At 30.6% G+C, this 12064-nt stretch overlaps 1 protein-coding gene across 1 annotated transcript; it reads right to left on the reverse strand.

Moving 5' to 3' along the window:
- Window positions 1–543: 543 nt before the first annotated feature.
- On the reverse strand, window positions 544–11757 carry LOC112639249 (fatty acid synthase-like). Its single transcript, XM_025412574.1, has 5 exons — window positions 11711–11757; window positions 8948–9093; window positions 3932–3982; window positions 3504–3848; window positions 544–2480 (listed from the first exon to the last, which is right to left on the reverse strand). The coding sequence occupies exons 1-5, from the start codon at window positions 11755–11757 to the stop codon at window positions 544–546; spliced, it is 2526 nt and encodes an 841-aa protein (XP_025268359.1).
- Window positions 11758–12064: the final 307 nt, after the last annotated feature.

The raw sequence follows: 12064 nt of genomic DNA on the forward strand, positions 1-12064 counted from the left end.
TTTCCGCTGGCTACAATGCTATTAGCTTCGAGGATTTCAAAATCTCCCTTTCCTTCGAGAAGTTTTATGAAAAATTTGATTGTTTTATTTTCCCGGTAAGAAGGTAATGCGCTGAGCCATACGTTCTCAAAGATTACTGATAGTCGGTCGAAATCGGTATCGTGTAGTTTCGCAAAGATTTCCAAACCATGAATATGAAGCCGGCGCCTGGGAAAACAAATCGCCCGTCGATTTGATGTCCCATTAAATATGCGTCTGTTTCTCTCGATAAATTTATCTCTACAACAAGCTCTCCTGACGATTCTTTTCGTCTGATGCTTCAAATCGGGCACCGTCCATGTAGCAGAATGGTCCCATTTGATCAATGATCCAATCATCGGTGTTCCGCGACTGACAGGAAAACTAACTGACGGATACAATTTAGAGATGTCGGGTTGCGCGCCGGCTGTATACATCTTTCCCACATTAAATAGTAAAAAGATCAAATTATTTGAATGATTCTGCTTTTGGAGACCGATATTAGTCACTGTGGATGGTAGGGATTTACGCAGAATCGTCTGTAGCAAGCAATGTGGCGCGATTTTCGATGGTTATCGCATTCTTCGGGATATGCATAATCGCCTCCTGAAAAAGCACAGGTGACAGCATATTGTTCACGTGATACTCCGGTGAACAAAATTGTGCGAGTGGGCTATCCCATGCGACCTCGGGTACCGAACTAGAAATCCATCTGGTAGATCTTTTCTTTGGCTTCGGCACAATCATATCGAGGGAAGCGCGAAATTTGGATTTAGCTGGAGCAATGTATTTACTGTGATAAGCAACGCCACAGCATTTGATCATTTTGGCAAACACATCTTTGCTGTTCAGTTCCTCTACGAACTTTTTCACAGATACGGGTGGACCAGAAATGGTAACCAAATCCTCGGAATTATGACAGGCTGGAACGATATCGTTTAAACACATCTTCTTGACTTCCTCCCAATTCAAATTTGCCACCGCCATAGCGCCTGGTTCCAAATTGGATTCTATAATCGACTTGCCTCTATAATAGGCTGCCAAAATTGTTTGCTCTAGGGTAAACGCACCATCGGCATACGAGCAACTTATTTCGCCAAGGGAGTGTCCAATTATACCATCTGGTTGCACACCCATAAATATTAACATATCGACGAGAGCGATTTGAATGGCCACGATTGACACGGTAGCAACCATGACGTTTTCGTATGTTTCATCCGTACCGTTAATGATGATATTCATTAGATCAACATTGTGTTCCTTTAATACATCAGCGCATCGTTGTAGACTACGCTGGCACGTTTCGATGTCAAGCAATTCGCGTCCCATACCCGGCCACTGAGTATTCATACCGGAAAATAAAAACCAAACGGGACGTTTCTCGTCATAATTCGCCTCGACAATCTCGCGCGTACTATCATAAGCGAGTATTTCATAGCCACGAATGTTATGATTCGGTATGTTATCACTATGCACGGAGTACAGTAGAGATAAAAACTCATTGTCTTGTCGATGCTCGTTTGCCTTGTTCAATAATACCTGTACAGCTTCTTTTGTACGGCCCGATACGGCGACCAGCTTCGGCAATAGGTGCTCTACGGTATCTAATGATATTTTTACCTTCGAATTGCTGCGCAGAATGACGTGCGAATTCGTACCACCGGCGCCAAATGAATTGATACCCACAAAACCGCCGTTCCATGACGTAGCTTTGTCAAGTACGCGAATACGTCCCTTGGTCAACGCGGGAATCTTTGGATTTGGAGTAACAAAGTGCAGATTCGCCGGAATCGCACCGGTTTCCATCGCAATCAGCACCTTGGCGATCGCGCACAGTCCACTGGCAGCTTCGCCGTGTCCCATATTTGATTTAACCGAGCCGATTAACAGCGGTGTCTTTCTGTCTTTGCAAAACAACTTATCGATGGCACCGAGCTCCTCCGGATCACCCGCTCTGGTACCGCTACCATGCGCCTCCACGTAAACTATGTCTTTGGGATCAATATTCACCTCATTGTATATTTTCTGCAACATCAGGTACTGAATGTCACCATTCGGATACATGATGCCTTCGGGCTTGTAGCCGTCCGTGTTTATCATTGTGTTCATTACTGTAGCATATACTCTGCGCGCGTCTGTCATTTTCTGCAGGTATATTGCGACCACTGCTTCGGCTTTCACGTAACCGTCAGCTGAGATGTCGAATGATTTACATTTACCTTCTGTGGATAGCATATTCTTTTTATGATAATGAAGATAGTGAACCGGATTAAGCACAATATTCAATCCGCCAATGATCGCTGCGTCGCAATCGCCAGTGCGTATCGCCACGACTGCCTGATGCATAGCAGTCAAAGATGAAGAACAAAGTGTATCCACCGAAAAGCTGGGTCCAATTAAATCGAAGGTATAAGAGATTCTGTTTGCCATCATTGCTATGCTACTTCCGAGCCATTCATATCCTACAAAGAGATAATTTATAGACGATAATTTTTTTTAACTTACTCAAAGGATGTCTTGACTGAAGTTTAAAGTGTTCTTGTAGCAAAAATTAAAATTTTAATAATGATCGGTACGCCATTATTAAAGGCAACAATTTAACTGAGTCTCTCATCATGTTTACTTTGAATTAATTTAATTAATAAAATTAATTAATAACAAAAAAAATGTGTGCCATTGGAGGGTGTATGCTGTAAATGATGTGTAATAAAATTTTACATGTTAAAGAAATATAATAGAATTAATATTTCGATGTTCTGTGACCCTTCTCATTGGTGATAGAAGAACATTAAATTAAAATAAAAAGAAACAGAAAGAGAAACAAAAATAAACTAATTGAAAATATGCAAATCGCTGCTTGGTATAAATAAATTTCATTTTAAAGGTCATAATATATATAGCAAAGAACACAAACGTGATTTAAAATCGTTCAGACTCTTTTTTCCTTTTTATGATTATTATTAATAAGTTATTATTCATAGTTCTTATTTACATTAATAAAAAAGAAAAAAATTTTTTTCTATTGTTCTCAAATTATCACGCTTTAACTCTTATTTGCCAATTTTAACATTTATATTAATTTTATTAAATAATATGACATTAATATAAATATCATGTATTATAAATCTAATTTTTAAACTTATATATGTTTTTGTGAAAAAATAATGTTTTAATTATTATAATCGTATATTTATTTCAAAATCTTATATATGCTTTTTTTAACTGTGTAATATTTCAATATAAAGAATTTGTCATTCTTTATGCATTTTTACGTATATTTCATATATGTTTAATATTGAATATTTCAAAACTGTTTTAGCTAAAAAATATCTTTTTATAATATATTTTTAATGTAACTTTTCATTTTGGTTCTTACATTTCTAAGATTAAATAAATAAAAATTAGTTTAATTATTTAAGAACATTGTTTCATAATATGACTTTAACGGGTAAAAATTTTCACGATAAGTTTTAAAATGTACTTACCGTCCGGCTTGGTTTTCCAAAAATCATTCGCATCGGAAGTGGAAACACCAATGAACACCCCGGTACGCGATTTTTTCAAGGTGGAAGGATTGACACCAGCGTCAATCAATGCCTCATGTGTCACTTCTAACATAATGCGAAGTTGCGGATCCATTACATGCGCTTGTTTAGGAGATATCTTGAAGAAAGAAGCGTCGAAACTGTGAAGATTTTTAAGTTTGCCAAATCTAGAAGGTGAACCGTAAAGACCCGGTTTCCAACGTCGCTCGTCCTCAGTGACCATGTCTGTCCCTTTCATTAAATTTTCCTTAAATTCTTCAATATTTGATGATTCAGGCAGACGGCCTGGAAAATATCGATGTATTATAAACATTCATCTTATAATAAAATTGATGTTGTGTCATAACCACTTGAGGTAATATAATTACCTGAAATGCCCGAAATGACAATATCACCTTCAAAATAATAGGCATCTTGATCTTCGAATAATAAGATTTTGCTTTGACTAAATTAACTTTTCTATCTCTCTGTAAAAATAAAAATTCTTTCTTCTAATTTTAGATTACACATATAATCGTTTTAATGGAATTGAATTACGTTCATTGTATAACTTTATTTTTATTGAAGTTTCTGTCATAATATTTTAATATAAAAAGACAAATGCATAATAAATAATTATTTAAAAAAGAAAATTAATTAACTTCTTTTTTTATCTTTATACTAACTTTCCTGGAATATAAGAAGAACTTATTTTTCAAAACTGATTGATTTAAGCGGAAAAAACTTTGTGTCTGCTACATTATTCCTGTTTAATTCTTTGAGTCACTAATTTTTTACGACGATCTACTTATCCAGAGTTAGGAAGTAACGCGTTATACTTGTAACACCGTTAACGTTATAGTTACTTTTTTTGATAACGGACTGGTAACTGCATAGAATGGGGAAAAAAGCACCTTTTGTGGACAAAATTTAGCCGACAATCGAATTCTTAACGATTAAAATTTTTTTTTAATTTGTTGGAAATTGTATATGCTTTAAATGCTATATGCGTAAATTTTGATTACGATCCAAATTAAAAATGGCAGATCCAATTAAATGGGCATAAATATCAAAACTGTACGTTTGCGAATAAATTCGTAACAAAATATGCATGTATTTATGCAAAGATGTTATTATGTGTTTGTAGTCGTTAATTATGAATCTGTAGTTGAAAAAATGATGGATCCAAGAGGGCGGAAAACTTTTTACAAATAGTCAGATTCTCATGAAAATTTCTAACGGATTTTCGGGATCGCTGAATTTGAGAATAAAGTGACGAAATAAGAAGGCAAATCCAATGTTAGCTAAAGAAAAAAAAGTTATTCGATTTTCATGAAGATTGGTTGTAATAAGGTTGTAATTTTATGGTTATTGATTATATAAATCTAAAGATCAAATTTTTTAAACTGAACTTTCATATCTAAAAAGTTAGAAGTGTCTGAATTTGCATCAAAATTAAAATAAAAATATTTTTTGGTTAAAAAGTATTTTTAAACTAAAAAAAAGTATAATGGAATTTTTATTTGCGTTAAAAACATATTTATCTTATTTAAACAACAAATTAAATTTATTTAATATTAATTATAATTATTTTAGCATATTAATTTAATAGAAAAAAGTATTCCTTTTTAACTATCTTTTTTCTGAAAGCATGGATCTTTTTTCTATAAAGACTGACTTTCGTTCTATTATTTTATAATATGAATGTTATATAAGTGTATATCATGAAGCAGTAAATAAGCTCTTTTATCAACGTCAAGGTATCAGTCATAAAAAGAGTTGTTTTTTTCAAAATATGAAAGTTGGATTTGTCTTCTTGAATTTTGTCATTTTATTCTCAGATTCAGCAATCCCGAAAATCCATTAAAAACTGATTTTCATGAGAATCCTACTTGTAAAAAGTTTTCCGTCATCTTGGATCTGCCATTTTTTTAACTACAAATTCATAATTATCGACTACAAACACATAATAATATTTTTGCATAAATAAAATAAATTATTAAAATAAAATAATTATTAAAAATAAAAAAAATTTATAGTTATATATTTATAGTTATATTAAAAATAGTACATTTCATTTAAGTTCTTTTCTTAATAAGTTTTTAATAAACAATGAGCGACGACTGAAACTTTTTACATATTTACATACGAAGACATCAAATGGGAATAACGAAAGAAGTATAAAATAAATAAATATTTATTTTTACTCAACCTAATTACTTTAATCTGGACATATATTATCAAGATCATATTTCTGAATAACATGCAAAAAGTTTCAGCAACTAAGAGATGCGTATTTTATTATAAGTGCCCATATAACCATTAAGGGGGTGAAACAATCGCTTTTTTTTCTCTTGAAAAAATCGCTTTTTATATTTCTGAGCAAATATCATCTAAACAATAAAAGGTTTGAACGACAAAAACATTTCAAATAAAAGTTTTATGGCTTTGAATGTCCTTTATAATCATATTTTTCGATAATATCATATTTTCGGAAAGAGACTTAAATTTAAAAAATGTATAAGCATATAAAAGTATGAACAATAATAAAAATTTTAAAATTAATACATAATGTATGCATACTTATTTTTATTCAATTGTAGTAGAACGAAACCGTTGATGTTACCATATGTGGTGTTGTACTAAACTGCTGTTTCGATCCGACAGATGCTTTTATAGTAATGCGTATCTGTATGCACTGAAAACATTATATTCTCAACTGAAGAATATGCCACTTATCTTTAGAATATACTACAGATAAGTGGTATATTCTTAAGTTAAGAAGAATATGCCACTTATTTTTAGAATATAAAGATAAGTGGTATATTTTTAAATTAAGAATACAAATTTTTCAGTGTAGTAGCGCACGTATTCGTTGGACATGTATTTCTAAAATTTTATATTAATGTCATGTTTTTTATATATAAGCATAACAATTTTAGTTAGTTGCAATAAATTATCGTTCTTCAACATTTAATTTTATAATTTGTATCCTTTTTATCTTTATACTTCTATAAATTTCCTTTTTTATAAAGTCTGTATTGGATTAGCTCTTTGAAATTTTTCAAATTGGCATCAGCTTTCTAATAACTAATGAAAAATATGTTTTTTTTTCGTATTTATACATATTTTGATGGTTTTAATTCTGACTATCATATTGGATCCATCATTTTGAATTTTTGAAATTTGTCTTCAGATTTGTAATCCGAAGCGACAAACCGAAAAACAAAAAGTACAATTCACAGAAATCCACTAAACAAAAAGAATTGCGCCAATCAAAGGAGTAAATTAATTATTGCCATAATATATGATAATATAATTGTTAATATTGTTATAATATAATTGTAAATTGTTATAATATATTGTTAATATTGTTATAATATAATTGTAAATTGTTATAATATATAGATATGAAAAATTATAATATAGAATTATCATTAACATATATTTATTGATAAGTCATGGCTATCTCTGCAAGATTCTGATGAAAATAGTGCCGCCATGAGAAGTGAGCACTATACTGTTAACAAATACGGATGACATGCGCATATAGCGATATAGAAGTATTTCTGAATACAACTTTATAGCTGAGTTTTGCACTAAATATACTGTAAGTTTTGGTATAAAAAATTTAAAATTGAGAGGGGGAGAAAGATTTCGAAAAATGACATTTTCGAAAAATTTGTTTACACTGTTATAAATCGAAACTATAAAACTTTTCACATCGAAACTATAAAACTTTTATTTGAAACTTTTTTTGTATCTTTTATCGTTTGGATGATATCCGCGCAGAAATACAAAAACTAATTTTTTTCAAAAGGACGTTTCCCTTATGGCCGTAATGGGCTTATAGCACGTATAAAGAAATATGTCTGTTATTTTAGTCTAAACTACAACATATCCGAAGCTCATCAAAATCGGTGGAGTACACTTCCAGCCCTTTCCTTATGAATATTTTCTAATACAATATCATTAACTGATGCAGCAATTGACAGCGTTAGAAAAAGATGGACATTTATTACTAATAATTGTACTATTCCTCAGCTTGAATTCATCTCAGCAATTAGATTCGTATTGAATTCAACGTTTTTCGTTTTTAATGGTGTCATTTACCAACAAACTTATGGCAACACTCTTATGGGTTCTCCTTTGTCTCCTATTATTGCTAATATTGTTTTTCAGGATTTGGAGGATAAAACTCTAACAAACTTGCAATTTACTCCTTCATTCTACGTTAGATATGTTGATGATGTGGCTTTATGTATCCCGTCTTCGTCTGTCAAAGACACATTAAATATATTTAATCTCATTTCACCTTAGAATCCAATTCACCTTAGAAGTGGGTGAGAATAAAAGACTCAAGTTTTTAGACGTCACTATGGTTTTACAGGACAATTCGTTAATTTTTAACTGCCACAAGCCAACATTTTCTGGTAGATATCTCAATTTTTTATCACAGCATTCTCTTTGCCAAAAGAAGGGCACGATAATTGATTTAACGGATAGGACTTTCTCTCTGTCTCATCCTAATTTCCATCAAAAAAATTTTAAGCTTATTGTTCAGATTCTTATAAATAATAACTATCCCTTAAATTTTATATTTCAGATCATACGCGAACATTTAAAGTTTTTAATTCATAAGTCAAACAATAAAGACAAGATTGAGGATAACATGAGTGACAGAGCGGTTAGATATTTTACAGTGCCTTTTTTACCTTCGGTCTCTGAAAAATTTTATTATATTATAAAAGACATTGATAACGTCAGAACGTCTTACTTCAGCTTGAATAAATTAGATAAGCTAATTAAAGGTCATAAAGATCCTCTATCTAAAGCGTTGTCAATGAATATCGTTTATAAGATAGACTGTAATGATTGCAATGCGTCCTATGTAGGCCAAACGGGTAAACGGTTCCAAACTAGAATCGAAGAGCACCGTAAACATATCAATAGAAACTCTTCGAATCGCTCAGTTATTACTGATCGTAAGGTTTTCGGTCACGAAAAATGGGAGAATGTCAGAATCCTGGACAGTGAACCGAAGTTTCAGTAAACGTCTGGTTTCGGAAATGCTTTTTATTAAACGACAAAGTAATGGTTTGAATTTGCAGACTGACATCAAATGTCTACATTATAGGTATATATCGGCTTTAAGCAGGCTCCCAAACATTTATCTACACTGTAAAAAAGTATGTAAAATTACACATATAATCAGTGTAACAATTACGCTATTTATAACGGAAATATATAAATTCATGTACTTTTAAAAATTAGTTTTTTTACTTTTTATTGTGTAAATATTCGTTTATATTTGATGAGAAATTACAAGGTTAAAAGTGTAATTTTTGGATTTTATGTAAATGTACAATTTTTTGTAACACACGGAAACACTGTAGTCGCCAAACCTCTAGATTTGTCTAATAAGCTCATTACTCTACAGCCGTTTGCGTCTCTCCCGGAAAACTCAAATTCTAATACATAGTCTTCTGTAATAAGCCTTAACGATGAAAGAACATCCGTTGCTAGTTTACCAGTCGCCAGCAGAATATCTCTGTTAGAATAAAATTTATCAACAAGTATTTATCAATGTGGTAACATATTATTATTATTATTTCAGAGAGAATTTCGGAGAGAGCAAGAAGTGACGCTCGTTGGAACTTGCCTGAAATTTAATGACGCATAGTACACACTGCAGAGTGTATTTAGATATTTGGTCTGACAATACGTTAACTTTGTTATACATATAAAATGATAATATATTATATAATATTATCACTCTATATGTATATGTATAACAAAGTATAATTTTCCGCAGGCTAGATTTTTTCTCATAAACAAATTACTGTGAACTACTAGTTTATTGTAAAACTTTCTTTTTCTATACATATTCGCGATCAATCAATCACTCGATGGCGAAAGATCTTTGACTATGTGACAATGGAGTTTTCAAAAACGTAGTAGATGTTTACGAAATTTTAGAAATCTTATTTTTTCATATTTGTATATACATACATTTATTTCTTTTTTATGGTGCTTGTATTGGAACAGCTCTTTAAAATGTTTCAAATTGGTCCCAGATTTCTAACAATTAATAAAAACATATTTACAAAAAAAAATATATTAAAGATGTTATTTATTAAAAAATAAAGAGGGTTAACAGTCCGTATAGTAATAATACAAATTGGAAAAGGAAGGCTTTCGGACTGTGACATAGGATGTTCGTACGAAAAAATAATTAACAGTTGAAACGCAAAACAGAGCGACGCAATCCATCACGACTTTTCTATGGACATCTTTAATTTGTTAATTTTTATTATTTGGATGGATTCATCGAGGGAGCTTAAAATCTCAGACGCCTTTTCTTTTATAGTGTATTTGTGATATTGAGGTGAGCTGTGTTCTGTTACAGCATTTCATGTCTCTTATCATTTTTTTTTTATTAATTTTTTTGTTTGATATTCTCAGAAATTGCGTTTTCCAAAGCGTTATACTGACCGTTAATTCATGCGTTCAATTTTTTGTATCCGTTATAACGTCCTTATGATCTCCTTTGTCTTAATTTAGAATTTATATCTTTATTATCAAGAGACACGGTAGTGTCTTGAAGTCGAGTTATCACTCAGGCGCAAGACACACCGTGTATCTTTACGCGAATGGCTAAGTTGCGAGTAATGCATATCCTAAAAAAATTACCTTTTCAGAAAAAGGTAAAAAAAAGAAGTCGAGTCATCTCAGTAGTAAAACATTATTGTATAGAACTATTTTACAAAAAATTATTTTAATAAAAAATTGCTGTATTAAAAAAAATTGTGTAAAATAGTTGTCATAACTATCTACAAAAATTAATGATATATTTAAATAAAAAATTACGTCGAGAATAAAAGAGTGCGATTTTATTTTATGTTTATCAACAGTGTGGTGTGTGTGTGTGTCTGTCTGTCTGTCTGTTGTGTGTGTGTGTGTGTTAGATGTGATTGACTGCTGATAAATAATTAGATGAAGAAAAATTATGTTTATATTTTCGTCGAAATTATTACATCTTTGTCGAAAAGTCAGAATCCCGAATTTCTTCAACGATGAACAGTTGATTTATGTAGCTCGTAATTTAAAAAATTTTAATTATTAAAAAACTCCACGCTGCCAAATTTATTTGTATATTATTCAGCAGCGTCGAGTTTTTTAATAATTAAAATTTTTTAAATTACGAGCTACATGAACCAACTGTTCATCGTTGAAGAAATCGGGATTCTGACTTTTACGACAAAGATGTAATAACTTTCGACGAAAATATAAACATAATTTTTCTTCATCTAATTATTTATCAGCAGTCAATCACATCTAACACACACACAACAGACAGACAGACAGACAGACAACACACACACACACTGTTGATAAACATAAAATAAAATCTCATTCTTTTATTTTCGACGTAATTTTCTATTTAAATATATCATTAATTTTTGTAGATAGTTATGACAACTATTTTACACAATTTTTTTTAATACAGCAATTTTTTATTAAAATAATTTTTTGTAAAATTGTTCTATACAATAATGTTTTACTACTGAGATGACTCGACTTCTTTTATTTACCTTTTTTTGAAAAAGTAATTTTTTTAGGATATCACTAATTTTTGTAGATAATTAAGAAATAACTATTTTGCACATTAACTTTGTTTAATGTAACATTTTTGTAGTTTAAATAATACTATCTCTTGTCCATAAAACAGTTTTTTACAATAACATAAAATTTTTAACAATTTAATACTTACACATGATTAACTTTTTTATACTTTTTAAAAAAGTAATTTTTGAGAATATGTTAAATATCCAAATAAATATATAAGCAAAGAATCTGCCACCAGCCCCGTCATTTCATTAATATGACGATCTTCTCTACTTAATATACTTTTTGCAAACTTCGTAAAGTTAAAATATTAACAAAGCTACATTCTTCAATTATTATAATTCCAGGTGAAGTTCACTTTAATAAAATTTTAATTTTAGGTTTAGTTACAAACCTTCGACATTTTCAATGAAGAAAAATCGTCTCTAAATAACTTTAGAAATCTGTTATTAATGTTACTAGATAGTGTGATAGTGCAGGAGATTGCATATAGGATGAGTTTTATTTCGTGTACCAATTTTTTTTATGCGAGGGATTACTGCCCAGGTAGCAAGCACACGTCATTTTGACGTTCCAAACTAGTCATTTTTGGTCATATGTTGTCAAAATGACTGATTATTGTTACATGACTTTATATTGACGTCTTGCTATAACATTATTTTGACGTCATTTTTCAGTCATGAAATGACGATTATTTTATTATAAATGTCATCATTAGTTAGTACATCGATCCCATAAAAAAAATCTTTTAAAATTTTTTATATGACATGACTTATTTCGCGATCAGACTTTTTATATATTTATATATATATATATATATATATATATATATATTTATATTTATATATTTATTTTTTTATATTATATTATTATACAGGGTGGCCCATTTAATT

Source organism: Camponotus floridanus, unplaced genomic scaffold (assembly GCF_003227725.1).
Source record: "Camponotus floridanus strain SB8 unplaced genomic scaffold, Cflo_v7.5 scaffold527, whole genome shotgun sequence".
NCBI lineage: Eukaryota > Metazoa > Arthropoda > Insecta > Hymenoptera > Formicidae > Camponotus > Camponotus floridanus.

Bases quoted from the DNA above. Each gene is read 5' to 3' on its own strand.
- LOC112639249 (XM_025412574.1), bottom strand. From the start codon at position 11,757: ATGACTAGTTTGGAACGTCAAAATGACGTGTGCTTGCTACCTGGGCA. The intron at 9,094-11,710 runs GTAATCCCTCGC...TTATTCTAACAG, and splicing joins GTGTGCTTGCTACCTGGGCA to AGATATTCTGCTGGCGACTG. The intron at 3,849-3,931 runs GTAATTATATTA...GATATTTTCCAG, and splicing joins TGTCATTTCGGGCATTTCAG to GCCGTCTGCCTGAATCATCA.